Source organism: Protomyctophum parallelum, assembly GCF_964188405.1.
Source record: "Protomyctophum parallelum genome assembly, chromosome: 2".
Lineage (NCBI taxonomy): Eukaryota > Metazoa > Chordata > Actinopteri > Myctophiformes > Myctophidae > Protomyctophum > Protomyctophum parallelum.
The window spans coordinates 38,947,725-38,973,205 of record NC_139699.1 but is presented as its reverse complement, the minus strand read 5'-3'; the positions used below and the strand labels follow the sequence as shown (position 1 = coordinate 38,973,205).

The 25,481-nt window shown below is 40.9% G+C and overlaps 1 protein-coding gene across 2 annotated transcripts; it reads right to left on the bottom strand.

Moving 5' to 3' along the window:
• Positions 1-1,809: 1,809 nt before the first annotated feature.
• On the bottom strand, positions 1,810-23,765 carry rab27a (RAB27A, member RAS oncogene family). Of its 2 annotated transcripts, none has more exons than XM_083760064.1 (6): positions 23,571-23,765; positions 12,848-13,015; positions 8,530-8,615; positions 7,888-7,991; positions 6,213-6,336; positions 1,810-5,077 (listed from the first exon to the last, which is right to left on the bottom strand). In XM_083760064.1, exons 2-6 carry the CDS (start codon positions 12,998-13,000, stop codon positions 4,873-4,875), a joined length of 672 nt encoding a protein of 223 aa, XP_083616190.1. In that variant the 5' UTR covers positions 13,001-13,015; positions 23,571-23,765; the 3' UTR covers positions 1,810-4,872. The 2 variants fall into 2 exon arrangements, with proteins under 2 accessions (XP_083616190.1, XP_083616191.1); XM_083760065.1 differs by having other exon boundaries at positions 12,848-13,008.
• Positions 23,766-25,481: the final 1,716 nt, after the last annotated feature.

The window sequence follows — 25,481 nt, the reverse complement described above, 5'->3', positions numbered from 1 at the left end:
TTGTGTTAAGTAATGAAACCAAAAACAGTCCATTATGGCATATAGTATGTAACTGCTGAATATATTTCTTTATATATCTATATATTTGTTTGATTTAAAAACGTGTATATTTGTTCGATTTTAAAACTTGAAGCTTACATGTTAAGCCTTTTATGATGATTTGTACATGTAAAACATGGGGTTTAAAGATTGATTACCCAATGATAAAACATTTAATGGAGAAAATGTAATGTGACCTTTCTTCAAAGTCAGCAGAGATGAGCCTTTGCAGTTTATTTTCTGAACACATTTGTCATGTGAGGGGAAAACCCTAGGTCTATGAGCCCAATGCTCATAGATGTGTTTCAAACACTATTATCAGTGTTGTGTCAATGTTTATTTTACACAATATCTTTTCTATTAATGTTGGATTCATGTTAATGTGTATATTCATTTTACCACATAAACCCTCAATACTTACCTTTGACTCTGTACTTGGTCTGCTCATTCTTTTGTCTTTCTCCCATTGGGAGGGGGGGGGGTCGCACTTATTACACAATGGACAAGCCATCACTTAATTATCTTACAATAAATTTACCACATGTGTGTGTGTGTGTACGTCTGTAATCCACATAACTCGATAACTGTTCACACCAACACGGAATGCAGTGCCCGGCCGGAGTTGGTCGGATACACTGTTGTCCAGAACCGCCAGAAAAGGCTCTTGTCAGGCTCTGCCAGGTGAGCCTAAGCAGATTCCCACTAAGGTCCCGGGTGCGCACTCAGGACCAATTGGCGTTCCCCAGAGTGGATCACCCAACCATTCATGGAGGTAGTCTCGGGACTGATTGAATATACTCAAACGGATCGATGCAATGTGAAAGCATTGAATAGCGTTGAATGAAGTGTACTCGGATGCGGAAGAATCAAAGCCAATGTGAATCATGGCCAGCAGGGACCAGGTAATCGTATTCTGGAACAGTTTGAATAAAACAGACTCAGTGTGAATCTGCCATAAGTCACCACACCTGTGCAATTTCCAGCCCTGCCATTTGATTACTTCAGTTTGCACTCTTCAGACTTTCTCCACAGATGTGTGTGGAAGAGGCTGTTCATAGCTACTGTGGAGTCAGAACTGCTGTATGGGGCCGAGACATGGACCCTCACAGTACAACAGGAAAAAGCCCTGGATGGAGTCTACACAAGAATGCTAAGAATGGCACTAGGTGTCACATGGACGGACCGCATCAGAAATGTGGACCTCTATGGGGACCTACCACGGGTCACGGACAAAGTCAGAGAGAGAAGGCTGAGGCTGGCAGGGCACTGCGTCAGGCACCCAGAACTTGAGGCAAGTAAATTGACTCTATGGAAGCCAACCCAGGGCAAAGCCAGGAGGGGAAAGAAGCATACCACCTATGTAGACGTGCTGCGGCGCGACAGCTACAGTAGACGTCACTCTCGCAGCAACTAATTAACTATGGCCAGACAAGGACAGAGACATATAGAGAGCTTGATATATGGGCCTACACGGGATGCAGACAGACAGACAGATACAGAGATCTTCATCTATGGGCACAAAAGGGACACAGACGGTAAAAATGGGTTCTATGACAACAGCTATAACGGGTATTGCATACTAGGGTGGGGTATGCAGTCCAGCTTTTCATTGTCCTCAACTTGCATCGTTCCCAAGAAGGCCGGTGGCCAAAGGGCACAGGTCTAGTATATCAAATACACATAACATGCATAGGTCAAGGAGAATATAATAATGTGCCTTTCTTGTCACATTAATGTAGCTTCACAGAAAAATGACATACCTACACAGAATAAATAAATATATTTATTTTTGGATATAGTTTACACATTTGGCATCTGTAATCAGAGATGTAATCATCTACATTGATTCATCTATATACGCTGTGGTGTTTCAACCAACAATGGGCCAACATTGTGAGTGAAAAATAGAATATACTGTATAGGCCTGCAACTAATTGTCAGTCTATTAAGTAAAATCACATGTGCAGTGTAGTACACACACTATACTATAGATGCAGTGTTGAATAAATGAGTTGTGTGAATTTTCCCATATTATACAATACACTAAATATTCTATAAAAGTGCAATTATATTCTATTAAAATAGTTACAATCTAAACAAGGGAAATGCCCACCGTGGAGATAAAACTAAGGCACAAGCACCTTTTAATATAACCATATGCAATTTATACAACTGCTTACCAAAATGTTATTGCAAAAACATAAAACCAGAATGTCTGTTCATTAGCCTTGCTATCTTACAACTAACAGAGATCTCCATTTTCCCAACATGATAATGTAACATATCGTTCAGTCCAACAGCTACACAACTATTCCCATACAAAATATATATATGTGGTTCCATAATCCAGTGGTTCTCAACCTGAAATGTAAGGCTTAATGTAGACACCATCGTGCGACAAAGTATAAATCAGGCTGAACCCATTCCCATGGATGAGTCTGAAATTCCATACCATTTACCATTTAGTATGTTTAGTACGTTGAATGCATACTGAATTTGGGAAATTACAGTATGCAACAGTGAACACTAAGCTGGCAAGATTGTCCCACAATGCAATGGGGTGATAACATATCGCCCCATTGCATTATGTCTGGCGCAATGTAAAATAGAGCACAGAAGTCTGACGTCAATATCGGTAGAGGGTGCAAATCCACTGGTTCATGTACCTTTTATTTGCATTGTACTCCCCGATTTTAGACCGCATCATATAAGAACTGTGTTTGAAAAATAAACCCAAATAATGCCAGCCGTTACACTTGGATATGAAGAATCAACTGACTGAGAGAAAACTCTATTGTTACTGCTACTGAATTAATTACATTTTCACTAGAAACGGACTGTATCATATATGAGTGACTGACTGTCGCAAACGATACAGAGACACCTCCCTGATAATAACGCAGAGACAGCTTGTTTATTTTTGGACGACAATGCGGCTAATCATGGGGTCATCTTAAACGATTTTAAGATGACCCCATGTTATTCTCCATAGAGACATTACTTCCGTGAACCAGGCAGAACCAGGGGATGAGCGAGTGACGTCAGGACTTCGGCGCTCTATTTCCAACCCATTTAGACCTGTTGAACACATCGACTGCCATGGACGTCATACCAAATCCAACTGACTGCAATTGATATCCCCGGACGTCAATGACGTGTTTTCAGTGATTACGCTAAGAGGAAATGACCGGAAATAAACCGGAAGTGAAACATTCTTACTCCGTCCGCCTACGGCCTCTACGTTCTCAGATTTATTTTCCCAGATTGTGTTTTTGGTCAAAACAAGCTATATTCAACACCCCATAACTAGTTTTTGGTCAAAACAAGCTATATTCAACACCCCATAACTATTTTTTGGTCAAAACAAGCTATATTAAACACCCCATAACTATTTTTTGGTCAAAACAAGCTATATTCAACGCCCCATAACTAGTTTTTGGTCAAAACAAGCTATATTCAACGCCCCATAACTAGTTTTTGGTCAAAACAGCTATATTCAACGCCCCATAACTAGTTTTTGGTCAAAACAAGCTATATTCAACGCCCCATAACTAGTTTTTGGTCAAAACAAGCTATATTCAACGCCCCATAACTAGTTTTTGGTCAAAACAAGCTATATGCAATGCCCCATAACTAGTTTTTGGTCAAAACAAGCTATATTCAACGCCCCATAACTAGTTTTTGGTCAAAACAAGCTATATTCAATGCCCCATAACTAGTTTTTGGTCAAAACAAGCTATATTCAACGCCCCATAACTAGTTTTTGGTCAAAACAAGCTATATTCAACGGCCCATAACTAAAGGAACCGATGATCGAGTTTACAATGATAATTTCCGGGTGAAAGAAACGAGGATCGTCCGCCCCTCCATACAGTTTACATCCTGGACAAATCGTGGGTCCCATGGGTCGACAAATTAACATCTATTTTGTTATTTAAAAAAATTACAGTACAACATCGTCCCTAAAAACAATACGGTTTCACTGCTCTATCCACAAGTGATGAAACAGGAAACTGCACGTGCAGTACCTCCTCTTTGTCACAAGATGGGGCACTTTCCTAACATTCAGCTTGGTCCGATTAGTAAGTCTGAAATTAAACATATTATTGTGTATGCTGTGCGGCTTCAAGTATGTTGAAGAATGCCATACTGATTGGTATGTAGCTAGGGATGGGACGATATGAAAAGCACATAATAATAATTGCAATTATTTTTGCAATAATCAAAATATGCTTAATCGTCCCTATTCTTGGGGGAATGTTCGCCAAAAATAGCAGATCTACCAACTTACAACGCATTGGGAGCTTGTAGATCGATCGGCTATTTTTGGCAAATAGATTTGTGTAGAGTGAAAATATAGCGTACCAAGTGTGCTCTTTACAGGTCTGTTTTATTAAGTATAGATGATTTAAGTGGTAGTGATTTTGCATTTCAACAAAAAGCTAATTAATCCTAGTGTATGACAGAGGACGATAAGATTATTATTGTTTTGAGGGGCGTTCCCAGCTTACCGGGTTTGTGTGAACACAAACATTGGCTTGTGATTGGCTGATCACCCCATAGTGATGATTTGATGATTTTGGCTGAGCAATGTACAATTATATATATATAATTATTGAAGATAGAAGTGAGGGCAGAAAATTGAAGACGGAAAAGTGAGGACACAAATTGTGATTGGCTGGAATGAGATGATGTATGATGATAAGAGCTTCACACGGGTGTGATTATTTTTATCACAATAAACTATTTTAAAATAAATATCGTCCCATTCCTATGTGTAGCATGTGATTCCGGACGCAGCCCCATGTGTTACCACTGAAGGAATGATCCATCCTAACAACATTTGCTCTTATCTGAGGCCTCTGCGAGGTTAGGGTTGCCGGCGGTCCCATTGGCCCCTCCTCCTCGGACTGTCCCATCTGGGATCCAGGACTTGTCCACACAGCGCTCCATCCGCTTCATGATGAGGTCCAGCAGCACGTCCACGGAGGAGATGACGTTCTGCCCGTTCGCCGCACTCGTCTCAAAATAAGGGATTCTAATGTGAGAAAGGACGATGGTCCATGAAACTGTGTTTTACCCATTCTGGACGGGAACCCCTTTTGGTGTTTTAAGCATTATCTTATACTTTAGCTATTGAAAAATAGCAGATCTACAAGCTCACGAGCGAACATTTTTAATTCAAATCTTTGCTTGGGGAGTCCCTGGAACAACATATTTTCAGATGGGGGTCAGTGGCTAAATACTGATAATTCTGGAGCACCACTGACATAAAACATAGGTTTTTCAGAAAATATGTTAGAAGATTTTTTTTATTTAGGTCTAAATGGGTTAAGCCATTAAGATCTGAGGTCGATTTCTACAAAAGCCTTCTAAATCAGTAGTTCTCAAACCATTTTGTGCGAAGGACCCCCACAATGATATGTATTTGGCCACGGACCCACATCTGAAAATGTTTTGTGCCAGGGACCCCAGAAGACCGTTACAAACATTTTTGAGGCCTCCAACAAACAGGTGAAGTAAAATCCGGTTGTATTCATTAGGTGTGTCCAGTACGCTCTCAGAGGGAACAGGATACTTCACAGAGGCGTATCAATATTTGCCTTTCGAGGAGGACCAAACTAGAGCAACATTCTGCCTCACAGACCAGTGCAAACAGGACACACAGCCACGGCCCTCTTGACAAATGTTCCCAGGGAGAGGTTGAAACGGACACATAGCCATACTTTTATCTATCTACGCATCTATCTGTCTGTCTACAGAATAATCAGTCAATCTATCCATCCGTCTATCTATATGTCGTCTCTGTTGAATTGGACACCTCATATGTCCAAAACTGTCCAAAAAGTAGCAGATCTACAAGCTCTTCTGCGCTGTGTTTCGAGGTTGTAGATCTGCTACTTTTGATGCTTTTGTGTGACACTGTAGTATGATCAAGTAAGGGGTTAATTTACCAAAAAAACAAAATATTAAAATATGGAGAGAAGGTTTCTGTCCGACAGCAACAATATAGTACTGTATGCATCTACCTGCATTCTTTTGTATGTCAGCGTAAAGTAGGTAGTTGACATCCTCATTTATCTACAACATGTCTGTGTTTCAGACATCCATCCATCCATTCATTCATCCATCGATCCACCAGAGAGGTTCATGGACGTAAAACGGATACCTACCCATACTTCTCTGCCAGCTCGCGGGCCTCCGTCTCGCTGACTGCCCTCTGTTCTTCCAGGTCACATTTATTACCACAAAGAATGACGTCTGGATTCTCGCAGTACGCGTGGATCTGCAACTGACCTGGAAAAACACAACCAGTTAATTCTTAACTAACTAATTCTTAAGTCTTCATAATGAAGCTTTGGTGCTTCCTCTCCGCTAAGAATAAATAAAGCAGATCAAGACAAAAGTTGCCAGAATAAGTATGTTGCAAAATATAAACACACAAACACACACAAACATAATTTTCTTAACTGCACCAGATTCTGTTTTTATTGATATCTCTTTCCCCTTTCTCTTATGGAAATAAAAAATGGAGCTTGCACAAAAAACTAATTTCACCCACCACTGTTTTACACCTGTAAACCTGTGATGTGACAAAGCTGATTCAGATTTCTTAAGATTTTGTGTAAGTGAGTATCAGGAAAGTCATAATATGACTTTCCTGGTACTCATTCTGAATAATCGGAAAATGATTCGAAATGAAATATTTCCATAATCTAGGGGTTTACGACCACGGAAATGAGCTAAATTGCATCCAATTAGTGTCAACAGAAGCTAACACTTGATTTCAATATTTAGTGTCAACAGAAGCTAACACTTGATTTTGATATTTTGGTGAGGCATGATGTTTTCAAACAGCGATAGCTAGAACACTTTTTCCCCCCTGTGAACACAGCACAGGTGTCCGTGTCGACGATCGACCGGGGGAGCGATAAAAAACCCGCTAAACACAGCATGTCTTAAAAAGGTAAGATATAACGAAAAAGGCTGGCAAGGGGAGAATAGGGAGGGGGAGGGCTAGCAGTCAAATTATTATTATTTATTAAGATTAAGATTTTTTTTCTTTTGCGCCTTTATTGATAGTTATAGTGAAGATGGACAGGAAAGAGGGAGAGAGAGAAGTGGAGAGACATGCATCAAAGGTAGTCATGAACGGGGCTTGAACATGCGACGTGCTGTCAGGCCAAAGCCTATTCAAAAGCCTATTTAAAGCCTACAGTATGTGACATTCGCCTGGACCAGCGGGCGCCTAGTCAAATAGTTTTTGATATTTTTCAAAAATGTTCAAAAATATAGGATATTTCATGCCGCACTGTGAGCTTGTAGATGTACTACTTTTGAATAGTCAACGTATAAATGGGTAAAGTCAAGTGGTTAAAATAATTGATGATGCTACATTAACTATTTTTCCTGGGGACCACCTGGAAACCACCCAAGCACCCTTGGGCGTCCCTCGACCCCAACTTTAAGAACCAACGGGTTAGACTACCCCAGAAATGAACGGTTGCACATACAATAGCAAAGGCACACATCATCAATATCATCTTGATATAAATGCATCTATGAATATTGCTTAATTAAGCTCCATCAAATGGAAAAAATAGAAAAGTCAGGCTAAAACACTTAAACCCTCTATACTTAGTATGGTGCTAATGTTCAGGTGGTCAAGAGTGGCTATTGTCCGAAAATGAACCCATTGACCTGACTGAGGCCTGATTTCACAAATGGCTTCTAAATCAGAAAACGTACGTTGCTTTATATATATATATAGCTAAAATAAAAAAATGACACAGATGCTTTCCTGGTTTTAATGAATAAATAAACAAACAAATGTCTAAAATGCCATACTCATCCAGTTTCTAACGTTGAGAAAACTCTGCTCATTTGTGAGGTCAAAGAGCAGCAGGAAACCCATGGCGTCTCTGAAGAAAGCTGTGGTCAAACTGCGAAATCTAAGACACCAAAACATCAACCTCATGAGTCAAGGTCTGATTCATTAACCCAAGACTTTGGGAACCAATGTAGAGTACCGAAGTCCTGATGTCACTCCTGGCATTGGATTTCCCATAGGGTAATATTAGATCGCGTCATATTAGAACTGTGTCCCAGAAATAAACAAAACACCCCGGCGATTTTGTCAGAAACATGATTGTGTCGCTTATGAAATCGAGTTATTTTGATGATGTCTGTGTTTGTATATTTTATTACTCTTTGGATAAATTAGTACTTTTATTTTTAGTACTCAATTGATGCTTCATAATTCATATAGATATGAGTCAAATCGCCCGGCTGATTTGTTTATATCTGGAACATTGTGGAAAACTATGGTGAATCCAATGCAAAGAATAACCCTGTAACCCAGGGGGATAGCACTCTTTAGCGCAGGAATGTCAGACTTCGGTGCTATATATAGCTTGTATTTGTATTGTAAATAATATTAGAGAGATCCTACGGCTGTGGGTTGTTGATGAGAAAAAGAATGGCGTTTACCTCTCCTGTCCAGCAGTGTCCCACAGCTGGATATGAATCTTCTGTCCTTTGCCTGTGGTTCCATCTGGACCGCTCGATTTGTATAACTGGGTGCGACAAGGGGATAGGATATTAGCATATTAGACTGTATAGGCCTTTACAAATAAATATAAATATTTATATATATATTTTTGGTGATTTGCTCACTGGAAAAAAAAGTTATTTGATGCCTATTTGTTATATTGAATGCTACAGTATATTGAATTGGCATATTGTCGCTGTCGAGTCGTGTCGACCAGAAACTTCTTAACTCCATATTCTAGCTTTTTGTGTTTTTTGTAAAATAACGCCCTACTTGATCACACTGACTACAGCATCACACAAAAGCATCATTTGGCGTGAAGTGTCGAATTTCGAGAATGAAGATCTGCTACTTTTGCCTTTTTTTTATTTGAATCCTGAAAAGTAACAGTTTTGGACATGACAGATGGACTATATGGACTTATTTTTTACTAGCATAAAGATTAATTTTAGATTTCTATTAGATGCCTGGTGGTTAAGACCTCAGTCTTAACCAGCCACTAAGTCCCCTAACCTCAGTCTTAACCGGTTTCAAGATGTTTTTGCTTTGGTGGCAGTAATTTCACTTCAGCGCTTCCTAATCACAGCCAGTATGCATGCACTAGGCTCCGGGCGAGCCTGCTGGATTGATTGTATTCAAGTGATAAGTAACCTACTGTTGATTATCGGTTGATAACATTCGAAGCGGGTGCAACGCTTGTAGGGGCTAAATTACTTCACAGATTCAAGAGATTCTAGATTCTAGTCTTTGCTACAAGAACTGCCCGTGTCACCACTTCCTTCTCTTTAAAAGCAGACTGTGGAATCACACTTTACCCAAACATGCTCAACTGCTGTCAATAATTTACAGTCAATGCCATTGGTAATTGCAATATCTGTAATGGTTATAGTGACAGAAGAATTAACTATTGCCAATGCTGCATGACAGCTCAAGTTGACATTATGTCCCAAAAACACTAACTCTTTGTGGTGAAAGGAAAAACCCTCAATTTGTGGATACAGTATGTGTTATGTCCTGCAATCCAGACTAAAGTTGGCCTCAAAAGTTCCTTTGAGAAGTTTCAAAAGAGTCATCTTAAATGTACAGTCCAACACCTGCACATGTTCGGACGTGTAGTATACTAGCCTTTGTATAGGCCCTTATATATATTTATTTTTCCTGTTTTAAAATATTCATTGTGTATTTACTTTGTCTACAATTTCTTGCGGCCGGTCATTGTTAGTGTGCCATTGTTGGATTTGTTGTATACTTTGTATAGGTTTCTTGTGGTATGTCATGGATAGGTCGAAACGTTGGATTCTTGTCAATAAATATACAGCATCGTGGCTACGAGTGTGCGGCCTTTTTCCTCATTAAGGGACCAAGAAGACACGCAGTGACTTTTTAAGGGACCAAGAAGACACGCAGTGACTTTGGTCACTTCTTGTTTTTGTGTTTTATTTTTCTTCTTCTCCTTCTGCCAAAAATAGCTGTTCTGACTGAATCGTGCAGTCGGTTTTCGTGAAACTCTGCAATCTGGTAGAGGGCCATGCCAAACGGTGGCGCTATAGCACTGAAAATTGAAAATGAAGTTGAAAATGCAAACTTTGAACTGTTTGACTGTTGGCAATGACACTTTGTTTTGACCTCTGACCTTTAGATCACCCGCCATTTGAATGAAAAATATTTCTCCTCCCAGGATGTTTGATCAAAATGCACAAAAATGTCTACACTTGAACTTTGGACTTATACGAACAAATAATCGTAACAGATTATTTTAGTGAAAAAATGAAGGTCACTGGTTCAAATCCGTGTAGCGACAACTCTCTCTCTCTCTCATCGTGTAATAGTGAAATTGTGTATTACGTCTAAATTTGTAATAAGTGTATAGTAGTGTATATTGGAATAAGTATAATAGTGTAATAAGTGCAAGTCTCTCTCTCTCTCTCTCTCTCTCCCTCTCCCTCTCCCTCTCTCTCTCCCTCTCCCACACTATAAGCCTCAGCCCTTCACTCAAGCTTCCCTCTCTCTCTCTCCACCTCCCACACTATAAGCCTCAGGCCCTTCACTCAAGTCTCTCTCTCTCTCTCTCCTCTCATCCTCTCTCTCTCTCTCTCTCTCTCTCTCTCCTCTCTCTCTCTCCTCTCTCTCTCTCTCTCTCTCTCACTCTCTCTCTCTCTCTCTCTCTCTCTCTCTCTCTCTTCTCTCTCTCTCTCTCTCTCTCTCTCTCTCTCTCTCTCTCTCTCTCTCTCTCTCTCTCTCTCTCTCTCTTCTCTCCTCTCTCTCTCCTCTCCTCTCTCTCTCTCTCTCTCCTGTTTTCTCCTCTCTCCTGTTTTTGTCTACATCACTCTCACTCTCAGGCCAGCACCTCACCAACACTGGTGTGCTCCCTTTCCTGTTTTGTCTACATGGATGTATTATTTGCTGTTGTGAAATTTGGTTCCAGACACCATATACTTTAGATCACCGTTTCCCATAGTGAAATTGCACTATGAATCAAGTGTGGGGTCTCCTCAATATCCCCCCCCCCCCCATAAAAACAGGGTCCTGGAAATACTTCTGTGCGTGTTATTTGCGCGTGCACACGCACACACCTTTTTTTTTTTACTTGGGGGAAACAAAATCTAAAACAGGATATTTACTCGCGACCTCAAACTGAGACCTCAAAGATTGGACCCAAACTTGGGTACCGACCCACCGGCACATATATATAAAAGTATACTGAGTGACTACTATGTGTTTGCCAACAAGGTATGAAGTGTTTGTTCTTAAGGAGGGTGCTACTGTTACGCACTGAGTCATCCATCCTCGTAACACAGTTTTTCCTTCCTTCCTCATTCCTTTGTTCTGCAGCAGTAATGCTGTTGCAAGAGTTGTACTTAATGGATAGTGTAAGTTGGCACCAGTGTTGCCATGTCTGCTTATTATAAGTGACTTTGGGCTTGATTTTTTTCCCTTGTAAATATATAGTGTAGTTTATTTTGTTTCCACCGGAAGCAAAATTCTTTTAGTTACTCCACTGCGCCTTCTACCGATATTGCCCAGAGAATTGCCTCATAGAGAATAATTTCCATTATTAAGTATCGTTTATACGTGTGGTGGGGGGCTCAGAGTGCGCCCACTAAGGAAAGTAGGCGTTCTAATGACACAACCAGACTTTGTTTTGGTGAGTAGCAAAAACGTTATTTTTATTTACGCTAAAGACGAGAGGCTGGTCTGCATTCATGCGAGCGGCGGAAGTCGAGAGTAACATAGCTCTAAATGCAACGCATTAGAGCTATGGACCAGAGCTAACGAGGAAACTAGCATCAGTATATCAATATACAGGGATACCAGGCATACAATGAACCTAGCAAAAACATGAGAGCGAGTGGCCAAGTAATGTCTGCAGCTTTAACCAGGTGAAATTCTATTCGGGGCGGAACATTAAGCAAAAACTGCCAAAGGCACCCCGACATGTTGTGAGATTGGTTATTTTAAGTGAAGAGATCCAAGACATTGGAAGGGTCCGTCTCGGTTTGTCCCGTCCCATCCACGGGCCTTTACATTGGAATCCCATCCCACTCCTTGGAAATATCATGATTTCCAGACTGAGAAGCGAAGTGAGAGAAAAATAAATCTGCTGAATGGAGCGAATCAGTCTGGATTCCAGGCTATCCAAAATGCCAGAGCTGAAAATAAATTAAACTCTCTGTAAGCAGATAACACCAAACGTGAACGCAGAAGCACAGAATATGCGCTCAGTGTAACGTGGTTAATAGTGCTTCCACTTGCCCAGGCATTATATTGTATTGTGATCCAGTGTTCTGTGACTTTAAGAGTTCAGGTGGTTGCCTTTAAGGAAATGACATAACCTACCGCACTTCCTATTTCATACTGGCTTTGAAAGCGGTAGGTCGTGTTTATTTTGCTCTGCAGATTATTTCATTATTTTATGTACCCAAAGTTGTTAAGACACATACTGTGTTTTCATGGTACTGTATCTGCTTTATTTCCAGCAAATGTAATGTGGAAAACTTATACAAGTGAGAGCAGAGCAGTGATTGCCTCGTTGTCTTTTGTACAGGTACATATTGTATTTATAATAAATCTACTCACTGCTGAGATCCTGGTCTATGGTGCTTCATAACACAACGCAAGATCACGTCTGTTACATCAGCATCTCGTCACAAACAATTAAAAATATATGCTGCATTCAGGAAAGAACGTCTTGGTAGACACGAACCCTCAGAAAGAAAAAGAAAAAGTTTTCCAAAACAGTAAGAGAAGTTTACGCACCACTCTCCTTTCTCTGAAGTCTATTCCCACTGTAGTGATGAACTTTGAGTTGAACTTTCCATCCGTGTACTGGTAGAGGAAGCTGGTCTTTCCCACGCCCGAGTCACCCAGGGCCAGAAATTTGATGAGGTAATCATATTCCCCATCAGACATAGTGAAAGCTTATTTCTGACACGAACACAAACAAACAAAAATAAAAGGGAAAAAACAATAAATAAATATCTGCATGTCTAAAGGTTTCTTCACAAGTTAAACTAGGTATAAATCAAGCACAACTCGGTAGTAATAATTTGCTGGGTGTGCGGCTCCAAAGAGTTAATTAAAGGAGCTCTTCACCCATTTTCTCAGTGGAGTCCTGTGGACATTGATAGGTGGCGATTACAATCTACAGTATTTCTCTTCCTTGAAAGTTAACATGCTAAAAGAGAAAACATTGTTCTTGCAATCCATTTAAATCTGCATACCAATGACAACATCGGTGGGGATTCCAAGCCAATAGAAACTACAGTATGTATCTTGATGCAAAGTTAGGACAAAATAGAAAACATTATTTTTGCACACAAAAACAAAACGGTTTTGCAATTACCACCAATCATGTCATTGGTAGACCCTCCTCTGAGACACAGAGTGAGTAGACAGAAACAGTGCCATCCTATAATAAGCATTAGTGAGAGGACCAGCTACAGGTATATGAAGGTAAGGTTGGAAATGGGTGAAGTGCTCCTTTAAAAGCAGAAGAATGCTAGCACTCAGGGAAGTGTTCTTTCATTTGGCAGGCATGTCAAGGCAGTCAGGCAAAACACCAACATGTTTCAGCAAACTGCTACTGAAGGACACTTCAGTTACCATTTCCTAATCAAACAAGTGCTTGGTCTAGTATCTAGTATTCAATACAGTTGAATTATGAACTACCGTACTAGTCCTTACCCGTTTGAATATATATATGGCACACACACACACACACACACACACACACACACACACACACACACACACACACACACACACACACACACACACACACACACACACACACACACACATCTCTGATATGGATTGAAACGATGACATGAAGCTTATTACATAGTTGTATAGTCTAATTAAGGATACAATTTATGTGACAAAGTGTAAAATGAAAAACTAACTTTTAACATGAATTTAGTTAAGTGAGTAACTTAAACAAATACATTTATAATATAATGCCAGATTTTTCGTTCCCATGCCATGCCAATATTTCTTGACACTTATTTTGTTAAAAAGTAGAACATCTACTTAATTTTTCAAAAATAGAATATGTGTTGCAATGCGACATGTGACAGTGTAGATCTGACTATTTTTGAAAATATGTGAAAAAACGATTGAAAACATTGTTACCGCTAGGTTTAAAGTATCAGCTGTATAATTGCCATCAAAACAGTCAAATAATTGAACTGATGATATTTGAGTCTGTCTGGCGCCAATAACAAATGCAGTCAAATGATGCATTCAGTCAACTGGATGTTATAATATTCTCAGCAGCAAGGCCTGCCCTGTACTGTAGGCCTACACTCCAACTGTGAAAAGGCAGAATACGGCACATGACCATAGTATGAAATGTCCAGCATTCTTTTACAGTGGCCAGCACTAACTTAAGCTCTTCATCTTGAGCAATAAGCAGCTTTAAGATCTTGTGCAAAAACAAAGATCCATATACTGCAACATAAAGATACGTATTTAGCTTTCAACACACAGCTGGAGGTCTGTTAGGGCAGTGTTTGTCAAGGACCACACAAAATGATGTATTGGCTGCCAGGGACCTCTGCCAAAAATAATGATTTGAGGGTTTTTTTTAAATGCACTTTAGAAATATATAATCTATATGATTAAAATATTAGCAATATAAAAATAAAAAAATGCAGATAGAGCTGGTATTTTTTAATGCTATGAACTTGAATATCTGTCCTATTTTAATGCTATGAGCTTGTCTCTGCTATGCTATTTTTTAAATATAAAATATGGTTACAATGATTGCGACACTATGAGAACCACTAAGCTAGTGTCAGCTATGTGGAGCAAGTGAGCAACTTGTCAGCACCATGTATGCTGCATTACCTTCAGACACACTGAAAGTAATAACCACAACTCTCTGCTTTTTCTCTTAAAGGAGTGGTAGTAGTTCATCCCCCCACAAATACTTATTTTCTATCAATTACACACGCTATGAAGCCTTGAATTCATGGAGATTGTTGTTTTTGTCCCATTCCTAAAACAATAATGTAACTAGACAAAGTGCCAATCGGCACAGGTCTACACCAGGGCAGGTCAGGTTGTGGCCTCATGGTGGCGCTATAACAGGCTGTTGAGGAAGATTTGGGCCGGAGGTTCGTGTTGGAGGGATGCAGGTACAATGTTTTTCCATGTGTGCATACATAAGTTGTAATTTGTATACAGATCGATGCAGTTATAGCTAAAAACAGGAATTGGCCTGTTATAGCGCCACCGTGAGGCTGATTTTGAGGGAAAAATTGTGGCATGTCGTCCTCGGCCTAGTGAAAATGTGCGTGTATAATTTAACGGAAATTGCACACTGTGTTTGTGATTTGTGGCCTTTTTTCGAAATGGACGAATCGTGTGAGCTTTGGAAGCCAATCTTAGCCAATCAGGATGGAAGATGGGAAATGGTGCCGCTCCGTGTTGATCACATGACTATGGAGATAGTGTATACCGATTTGCGTGAAATTTGGATAAAATCTGAAGGAGTAATAATAGAAAATGTGTTTTACATATGTCGGCCTCCTGGTGGCGCTATAAAGAGCAGATGTGAAAAATTCCAGGCAAAGGTTTTTCCTTGGCCTCTAGGGAGTTGGCATACAAAGTTATCCACAGATCGGTGCAGTTAGAGGTAAAAACACTTTTCGGCCAGTTATAGCGCCACCTTGAGTCTGAGTTGAAATTGTTCATGTGGCATTTCGTCCTCGGCCTAGTGGGAATGTGGGTGCACAATTTCACGGAAATCACGCGATGTGCTCATGATTTGCAGCATTTTGTTTGAAACTGAGCACTCCTGTGAATTTTGGAAGCCAATCTTAACCAATCAGGATGGAGTGTGAGAAATCTGAAAGACCGGTTTCGTTCAATGGCTCTAGAGAGACTGTGTACCAATTTGCGTGATGTTTGGACAAAATCTGTAGGTGTACTGTGCAAAAACTTGTTTTGCACAAAGCGGCCTCCTGGTGGCGCTATAACAGGCCGTTGTGGAAAGTTTGGGGCAGAGGTTCATCATTGGCATCCAGGGAGTGTGTGTGCAAAATTTGGCATCGATCGGGTTAACGGTGGCCGAGATTAGCTGCTCACGGACGGACGGACGGACGGACACACGGACGGACGGAGTGCAAAACATACTCTCCCCACATGCCTTCGGCTTGGTGGAGACAATGACCAAATTATTGGTTTAGGAATGAGACAAAACAAAGAAATTAACTATTCCTCTACTAAAGAACACTATGGTAGAGGTTTGGGTTGCCATGATGAAAAGGACAAGGACCACACTGACGTCGGCAAGGGGTCTTAAAAGGGGTCTTAAAAGTCAGTATGTGCAGATACCCTACATACACTCTTATTGGTTTGTTTAGTGAGTAATAAAACAATAAGCTAATGCTCTGGGGACCCCCCAAAATATTTTGGGCGTAGTCACAAAACACTTCTCCCTTTCAGTTTTTGTTGTTCATGTGGATAAAAATAAAGTGAGAGTAGAGCTACTGTACTGCCCACAGGCCTACAGAAATCTGAGGCAATCAGCCTTGAAGACAGTGGGTGTGGTCCCTCAAGCATCACACACAATGAAAAGCCATTACAACTACAATCCATAAATTTTAGCTCTCCCGACTGAAGCTTAATTGTCTCCACCAGGCCGAAGGCATGTGGGGAGAGTATGTTTTGCACTCCGTCCGTCCGCGTGTGTGTCCGTGTGTGTGTGTGTCCGTGAACAGCTAATCTCGGCCACCGTTAACCCGGTCGATGCCATATTTTGCACACACACTCCCTGGATGCCAACCATGAACCTCTGCCCCAAACTTTCCAGAACGGCCTGTTATAGCGCCACCAGGAGGCCGCTTTGTGCAAAACAAGTTTTTCAATGCCATATTTTGCACACACACTCCCTGGATGCCAACCATGAACCTCTGCTCCAAACTTTCCAGAACGGCCTGTTATAGCGCCACCAGGAGGCCGCTTTGTGCAAAACACGTTTTTGCACAGAACACCTACAGATTTTGTCCAAACATCACGCAAATTGGTACACAGTCTCTCTAGAGCCATTCAACGAAACGGGTCTTTCAGATTTATCAGACTCCATCCTGATTGGTTAAGATTGGCTTCCAAAGTTCACAGGAGTGCTCAGTTTCAAACAAAATGCTGCAAATCATGAACACATCGCGTGATTTCCGTGAAATTGTGCACCCACATTCCCACTAGGCCGAGGACGAAATGCCACATGAACAATTTCAACTCAGCCTCAAGGTGGCGCTATAACTGGCCGAAAAGTGTTTTTACCTCTAACTGCACGGATCTGTGGATAACCTGGTGGAGACCTGTGCCCGGAAGGGCACTTTTTCTAGTTCTCTACTGCAGAGTGGGTCATTGTTGGGGTTCCGGAGTCCAGCTACATTAATTAATATAGCAACAAAATAAATTATAGTACTTTAACACTATATACAAATCATCCATTTTCAATAAATATTGTTTTTCTATTATTATTGAGTGGTGCAACCACTCCTATAGACGAATTCAGGAACGGGTCTCATGGTCACAGCTTACGTATTTCTTGTAGGCGGACTCGACGTAGCTGCGGGGTTTAAACCCTCACCAGGCGCACCTCTTCTATTATTTTACCTGCTTTTTACTAACACTAACATTACAAAGATGCCCAAAACATCGGGATGAACCTGTGCAGTTTATAGCTGCTCCAACAGTAGTGGCAACATAAAAAATAAAAAAAACGGAATGTCAAAATATCCACCGCGGTGGTTGAGACCAGAGCCATTGAGTAATTGTTGAGACGAAGCAGTGAAAGGTCCTGAAAGATACCTAACGTCAGTCTTACCCAATACCTAGCCTGAGCTAACGCGTTAGGTTTCTGGTCTAGAGGGGCGGGTTGCGGCTGAGATTTGCGCATGCCCTGATTGGATCTCATCGATCTGTCCGTCACCCCCGGCCCCTCCTCTCCCCCCTAGTGCAGTGCTACGTCACATCATTTGGAGCGACGCCCACCCGGAAGGGTTGACTCCCACTTTTAGACCAGAGCGGCCAATGCGTTCCTCCAGGCTTTCAATTTTTGCACCAACAAAAATGAAAGCCTGGTACCGAGGCTACCCAATACCCAATCTTTCTGTTTTATGAACACAAGGCTGCTGTACTTTATACCTCATACTAAGCATTTAAAGTATGAGGTGTAAAGTACGGCAGCCTGTATCGTTCCAATTTGTATCGTTCCAATTTCAGTTCCTATTGGTTCTCTGTATCATTCCAATTTCTTCTCTGTATCGTTCCAATTTCAGTGCATTCGCAATTAGCAGGCAACAGTGCAACACTATCTCTCTCACTCCCTGTTTCTGGCACAACAGTGCCACTTTTGCCCCTACTGGTACTCTAAACATTGGGACATAAACAGTCACACAGTCACATAGTCCATTGCTGTTCCTTGGAGTGGTTGCACCACTCAAACATACATTAAATGGAAGTGAAGGTCCTCTCTAGTCTAAAGAGAATTAAGCGCAAAAGCTCCAGGGGGTCATAAATATGGCACAGAAGATCTTTGGCTGCCCTCTCCCCACACTGGAAGAACTACACAGAGACCGCTGTCATAAAAAAACTCTGAACATTATAAAAGACACTTCCCACCCCGCTCACTCACTGTTTGAACTGTTTCCATCAGGCAGACGGTACAGAGTGATCAAGTCCAAGACCAACAGATTCAGTAACAGCTTCTATCCCACAGCGGTAGTTGCACTCAATGCTGCTAAAAAATGATCTGTTGCTGCGACACTTTTTAGTTTCTCTGCTATCTTAAGTACAATAAGGGTTTGTTGTGCGATAACAGCTGAAATTACATGTTTGTGCATTAGTGCTGCTGGGGTTGTGCAATAACAAGAAGTCATGTGTGTTTTTGTTTTAGCTTGTACAGTATGTTGTTTTGTGATATGATTGGTTGGCACTTTTAATTTCGTTGTACACGTTGCAATAACAAATAAAGATCTATCTATCTATCTATCTATTATCTTGAAATGAACACTAAAGCCTTTCCAAGGCCATAATTTTTTGACGAGGTCAGTACAGGCAATTATGCAGCTGTGTCCCAATTATGAATCAAATTCAACATGTTGTCCCTTATTTGAGCATATCGTCGTAGGCAAATATTTGCAAGTGTTAAAAATCATCAAAAAATACCAACAGATCAAAATATGCTTGCGTTGTGAGGCTATTTTGGAATATTTGTTTTAACAGGGCTTTCTCATGTGTTCAGAATACTTATATAAATCAAAAAAAGGTGTGTTCATTTATTCATTTGCTCATCAGTTTAAAATTCTCCAATATAAACTTTAATCAAATCGAAAATGTACAATGTATGGGTCAACAGGTCATAGTGGTCTATTGCAGGGGTTCTCAACTGTTTTAGTTCGAGACCCAAAGAGAAATTTGAGCTTGAAGACAACAGACAAGATGACAAGAGCAAGATCTTCCGCCTGCATTAATTAGGCAACAAAACACTGTCAGTGTCACCAGTACTGCACTGAACAATGGAGCAAACTCTTAGGAGGAAATGTCAACTAGAGTCTAGGGCTCATAAAACATAATTGCAATTAACAATGTTTTTGTCGTCAAACAAGCTGGACCATGAATACAAATTATATTTCGGTTTGGCTTTTAGGCTTCATGAACAAAAAGGTGTGCAGGCCAGATATAAAAAAATAACATACATAATTTAATAACTTCACTTGCCTAACTAGAGTCTAATAATCACTGTCTGACACAGAACTTGTGAAACACAAGCTTGAATAAAAACAAATCTACCTACAACCTGCTATATATAGCTAACAAAGACTTGAGATGGGTCTGACCTAGTCTCTGGAAACAAGCTATCTCTTCTCAATATCTTTCAATTCTAAAGGACATAAGAGGTTTGACAGGAAGCTGTCATCTGCTTTTCAGACCGGAAGGGTAGGCTATTTTGACCCAATAAATGACAATAATAATACATTTTATAATATCCTATCCTTAAAGTAACTTTTTGAATTTCTGCTGCTCAACCTGTTAAAACCGGGAAAGCATCTGTGTTATTTTAGAGTTTAGCTATATACTATAGCAACATACTGTTGGCAGGAAGCACTTGAAATTTGGGAGACAACAAGTTAACAAGACGTCTTTCTGGAGCGATCAGGTCTCACCTTTCACTTAACCACTTAAGCCCCATTACATACTCCCTGAAGATCCCATTGTATGACGGTGTCACACGAACATAGCCAATCTCAAAACGAGTCACGTCGTTGTGTGTTGAGAACTTGTAGATCGGCTATTTTCGCGTTGGTGAAGAATTTGAGACAAGTTAAATGACTGACACACACACACACACACACACACACACACACACACACACACACAGAGGCTAATAGGAAGGTGCTTGGTTAAATGGTTTAACGCTGTTAAATCTGACAATGATTTGCCATGTTTGTTTGATCTACAAGCTACAGTTGGTCTTGTTCGCAGGTTGATCATTTTCAACCCTTAGGGTCCTTGGTCCCAGAGACTTGTAACTCAGTTACAATACAAGTTGACCTTAGAACCAAATGACCCTCACTGGTCCATTTGTACACTCTCCAAATTATAGGGGTCCTTAAAAAGTCTGGTTGCACATTGCTATCTGTTTCAACTGGAATTCCTTTTTTGCTTCCTAGTATGAGGAGTGAGGAGAATTGGTGTCACAGAACAAATACAGACTTTAAAATGTCTTTAACCAGATGTCAGAGGAGGTGCAACAGGAGCCACCCCAGTGGGCAGTGGTCCAAAACATGCGATACATGGATGCCAACTCCTCAGAGAAAAGTGCATATGCCATAAAGTTAAACAAACAACACAGTAAAATCCTCACTGTTAACATATTGTCTGTCGGGTAGAAACCTCATAAAACTGTTACTTTTCAGGATTCAAATTAAAAAGTAGCAGATCTGCAACTGCAGGCTCGAAAGTGAATCTGCTACTTTTGAGTGACGCTGTGGTATATTTAGGGGGAAAAAACACAAAATGGTTGAATATGGAGAGTTTCTGATCGACAGCGATGATATCCATTTGTAACTTGAGTGATCTTGAGTGTGTATATTTTAACCAGCTATATGTAGCAGAGTGGCTCACAACCTCAGTCTGATGGCCTAAAATAGGGAATTTCCTTTGGCTTAGTTGTTGGCTTTCCACACGGGAGACGTGGACTCGAATCCCGGGCATTACATTGGTACCTTGACTCTGATAGGGTTTCCCCGTGGGAGGAGGTCAAAAGGGGGGTGAGAGTAGCAGATTGGCTCACACGGTCAGCCTCATGGCCTAAAAAGTCTATAAACTTATGTTACAGTTCCTGTCTTGTCTGGTTATTTATTTGTTTCGTAACTTCCTATTTCACTTGTTTATCCTGTATCCTGTGTGAGTTCTCTCCTGATTGGATGAATTTGGTACCGGACTTTAAAATGTATCTGTTCACTCAAGAGCTGGATAGAAGGGGAGACTCCCCGTTACTTAATAAACACTAAATAGCAATAATTAATTCCAAATATATAGCTAATTAACACTAATGTTAAATGTATAGTAATAGGCCTCAAGTAATTAACTAAGAATGCTCTGCATGTTAAACTTGTTAAATCAATCATCATAATCAAGAATGTCTGTGTGCAGAAAGCATTGATAATGATGACAAGAAAGAGGCATGAAGATGGCTGACAGCATCATGACACACAGCAGAGCAGAAATTGAAATTTTATGACACAAAAGCTGGTTTATGAAGTAAAAACATCTCATCTAATAACCCTCAGCTGGCCCTCATGTGCTTGTCCTGCTGGTCAGATGACCCCCCCCCCCCCCCCCCCCCCATACACACACACACACGCCTTTAGGGATTTTTGTATTCTAGCATTTGTAATCATTAATTTTTAGCATTTATAAGTAGTACAGTAGGGGGGGGTTGACCTCAACTTTTGATTTTAAATTCAGGTCAGGTCAGTGGTCACAGATAAGTTACATTCAAATGTCTCGGTCTGTGGGGCAGCAGGCGACATAGTTGTTGTAGCCTAGTTGCCCTAGTAGGACAGGTGCATTGACGCTATGGACTAGCCCTCCAAGCAGAACCCAATGGTACTGAAGTTTCTGAAATTTTTTAGACCCAGACCATGGGGTCCTGTTCCAGCAGTATCCTGCCACCAGGTACGCGGACATACATAAAACATAAACAACGTAGATAACGCCTGTCTGCGCTCTTTGACGACTTTTTTTCGTGTGAGGGCTTCTGAATCTGTGAAGTATAAGTACCCATACATGCCGCTGCGAATATCTCCTATGGCGCGGAAGCCGTTAAGTATTTTTAATCTTTGTTTGACCGATTTGGTCGCTTTGATTCTTCTCTTCCTTCCTTGTTTATTGACACCTCATTGTACCGCCTATCTGGCTAGCTAGTGGCGCTATAGCTATGACAGAGCAGATCAGAGGCAGGGACGTAGCCGGCACAAGCCAACCGCACACCGGGAGGCGGTACAATAAACGGTAAACAAACAAGAAGAAATAAAGCGACCAAATCGGTCAAACAAACAAAAGATACTTAACGGCTTCCACTGGAGATATTCGCAGCGGTTTGTATAGGTACTTATAGTTCACGAATTCAGAATAACTCAAATAAAAAAAGGCCCTCAAACGCCGCAGATACGATGTTACGGAGCATATTTATGTCCGCGTTCCAAAATTCCCATACGAAAATATAGTTATGAACAGGGACCCTACAATAAAGCGACATCCAAATTTCAGAAACGCTTTATGGAGGGTTCCGAGAGGGGCTAGCTATGGACAAGAGCTAGACTATAGCTAGGTGATATGTATTATTATTATTGTGAATGTGACATGATTCGCATTATTACTGCAAGGTGTGTGGGATATATTTTTCACCCAGTAAGGGAAAGGACTTTTGATTGATTGATTGAAATATTTATTAACAGTTTGCAGAATTTACAGTACATTTCAAGCACAAACTCAATACAAAGACTGTTAACTGTGAGTGGACGACCCAATTAAGCATTACATTTGTTTACAACAGGGTCCACATTGTTCAATTCATCAAAAGCTCGACTAGATGTCACACGTGTCACTATCAGGAAAAACAACAGATCTGCCAGAAAAAACAAAACAGATCTGCAAGCATGGTGTATAGTTGTATACAACTAGTTTAGTTCTTTTTGGCAATTTAGCGACTTGCGACAGCTTCGCACGATGCAAAATGCCGTTGGTGATCTTATCTAAAAGAAGCTTATTGAGAATGTGTTGTGAAAGTAATTCGCTGTGTTGCAAGTCTGCAACAATAGCATTATTAAAAAGCGAGCAACTTAATATGTTGAAGTAGTGTTAAGTTTTCTAGCAGAACAGAGCAGATGCTACATTAAGGATTTACCCCGAATGACATTTCCTGAAGAAAAAAAAGAAAAGAAAAAAAGATCAAACTTACCAGATGGGCTGCTCTTCTGAAGAGTGTTGGATTCGTTAACACACAAATGATGCTGTAACTAAACTGATACGATGTGTCGCCACACTGAATCAAAGTGGCATCATGGTCGCTGATCCGTATGATCCATGAGTTGTTATTTTACTATTAATCAAACATCAGTGTTTGCTCAACTTCACTTGTCGAGCTTCTTCTCTCTTCCAGTGTTGCCAGATTTTGCGAGTGAGGTAAGCAACCAGGGTCTATAAAAACTAAACAAGCCCAAAAGAAGCGACAAAATAGCCGATCTACAAGCCCACCATGCGTTGCTTGTAGTCGTAGATCATTTATTATTATTATTTGTAATTGTAAGACATATGTTAACACAAATCTTGTACGAGGCAACGGGGGTCCCTGGCTCAAAATATTTTTTGTAGATGGTGGGGGCCCGGGTCCGTGGACAAATATATATGTTGCGGTCCTTGACATGAAAATGGTTTAGAATTTCAGCAAGGCAAGCAAGCCCTATTTGAACGGATATAATATCCTATTCCTGGGACAATAAAATTGTTGTGGCGAGTCCAAAAATCGACTTGTGGTTGGTTGTCAGTGGGGTAGGGTAGGGTAGAGAGCGCTCTGCTCAGTCTGCTGTGTTTATCTTGACCGCACGCAAGTAAATGTAACCGCAATTTAAATTAAACTTTACAGAAAAACAAGCCCAAAGTCGCGTATAAGCAGACATGGCAACACTGCCAGCAGCAGCTCCTCCCACCAACTTCAAGCACTGTCTGAAAAGATTGTATACTCTGCCATACGACGGTGCCGCTCGCCGAAAAACGCGCTCGCGTGTGTCAGCGTGTGTGTGTATGCGTGTGTGTGAGAAACATTTGAACACAATTTTTTTTTCATGTGGTGGTCCTGTGAGGGTTTGATTAGGCATCAGCCTAACGGAGCGGTCATTATCCAGAAATAACAGACCTGCTGAATTATGTGATTGACCAATCAGAATCAAGCATTCATCCAAGCCGTGTAATAAGCAATGTTATCTGAGCTGTTATCTTCTTCTGTAGTTTATAAGAGTTTGAGGTTTGAGAACTGCTAGAGCAAACATACGTTTGAACATCATTTTCTGGAATATGGAGCAAAAGAGGTGTTATAGTGAGGATTATTTTTACATTTTACATCTGGACAGAAGTTGTAGTCGTGAGCCAGTCATAAGTACAGGAGAAGGAGAAGTAGTCCGCACACTGTTTGTAGCTCCCACAGGAATTTTATTTAGAATATAAGGATGACAACGTTTCGACCCATTATGGGCCTTCGTCAGGTATCACCAGTCATATACAGTAAGTACACACAGAACAGCTATACAGGTCAATTAAATACAAGGTGACTTTCCACCCGTGGTAACGGAGTGCTGCAGAGTGTGTGCGTGTGTTTCAGTGCTACTTTAGGTCACCCAGCGGTATTGCAGCTGTTCATACTCCCAACATAGACACACACACAGATCTCTTGAAGATATGTGTGTGTGTGTGTGTGTGTGTGTGTGTGTGTGTGTGTGTGTGTGTGAAGGAGATTACTTGCGAAGCAATGGGCATAGCAGAAGCATCCACGTGCGTCACAGAAGTTCGGTAGGCCAATCAGAGGTGTGACTGTAATGTAAATGTTTGTTTCCTCATGCCAATAAAGCTCATTTGGATTTAATTGATAAATCCCGGAAAAGACACGCTGTGATTGGCCAGTAGTCACTTCCACTTGACTTCCGCCTTCGCTGCAAGGAAGTTGCTAGCTTCGCTGAAGAGTCAAGACACATTGCTCCAATGAACTGCAGCGGCCAATGAGGCATGTCTTTTTTTTAAATATCTATGGACACACACATATTCCAAAGTAAACATACACAGGGACACACGGGGGCCAGTCATTAGAGTGGTGTGCACT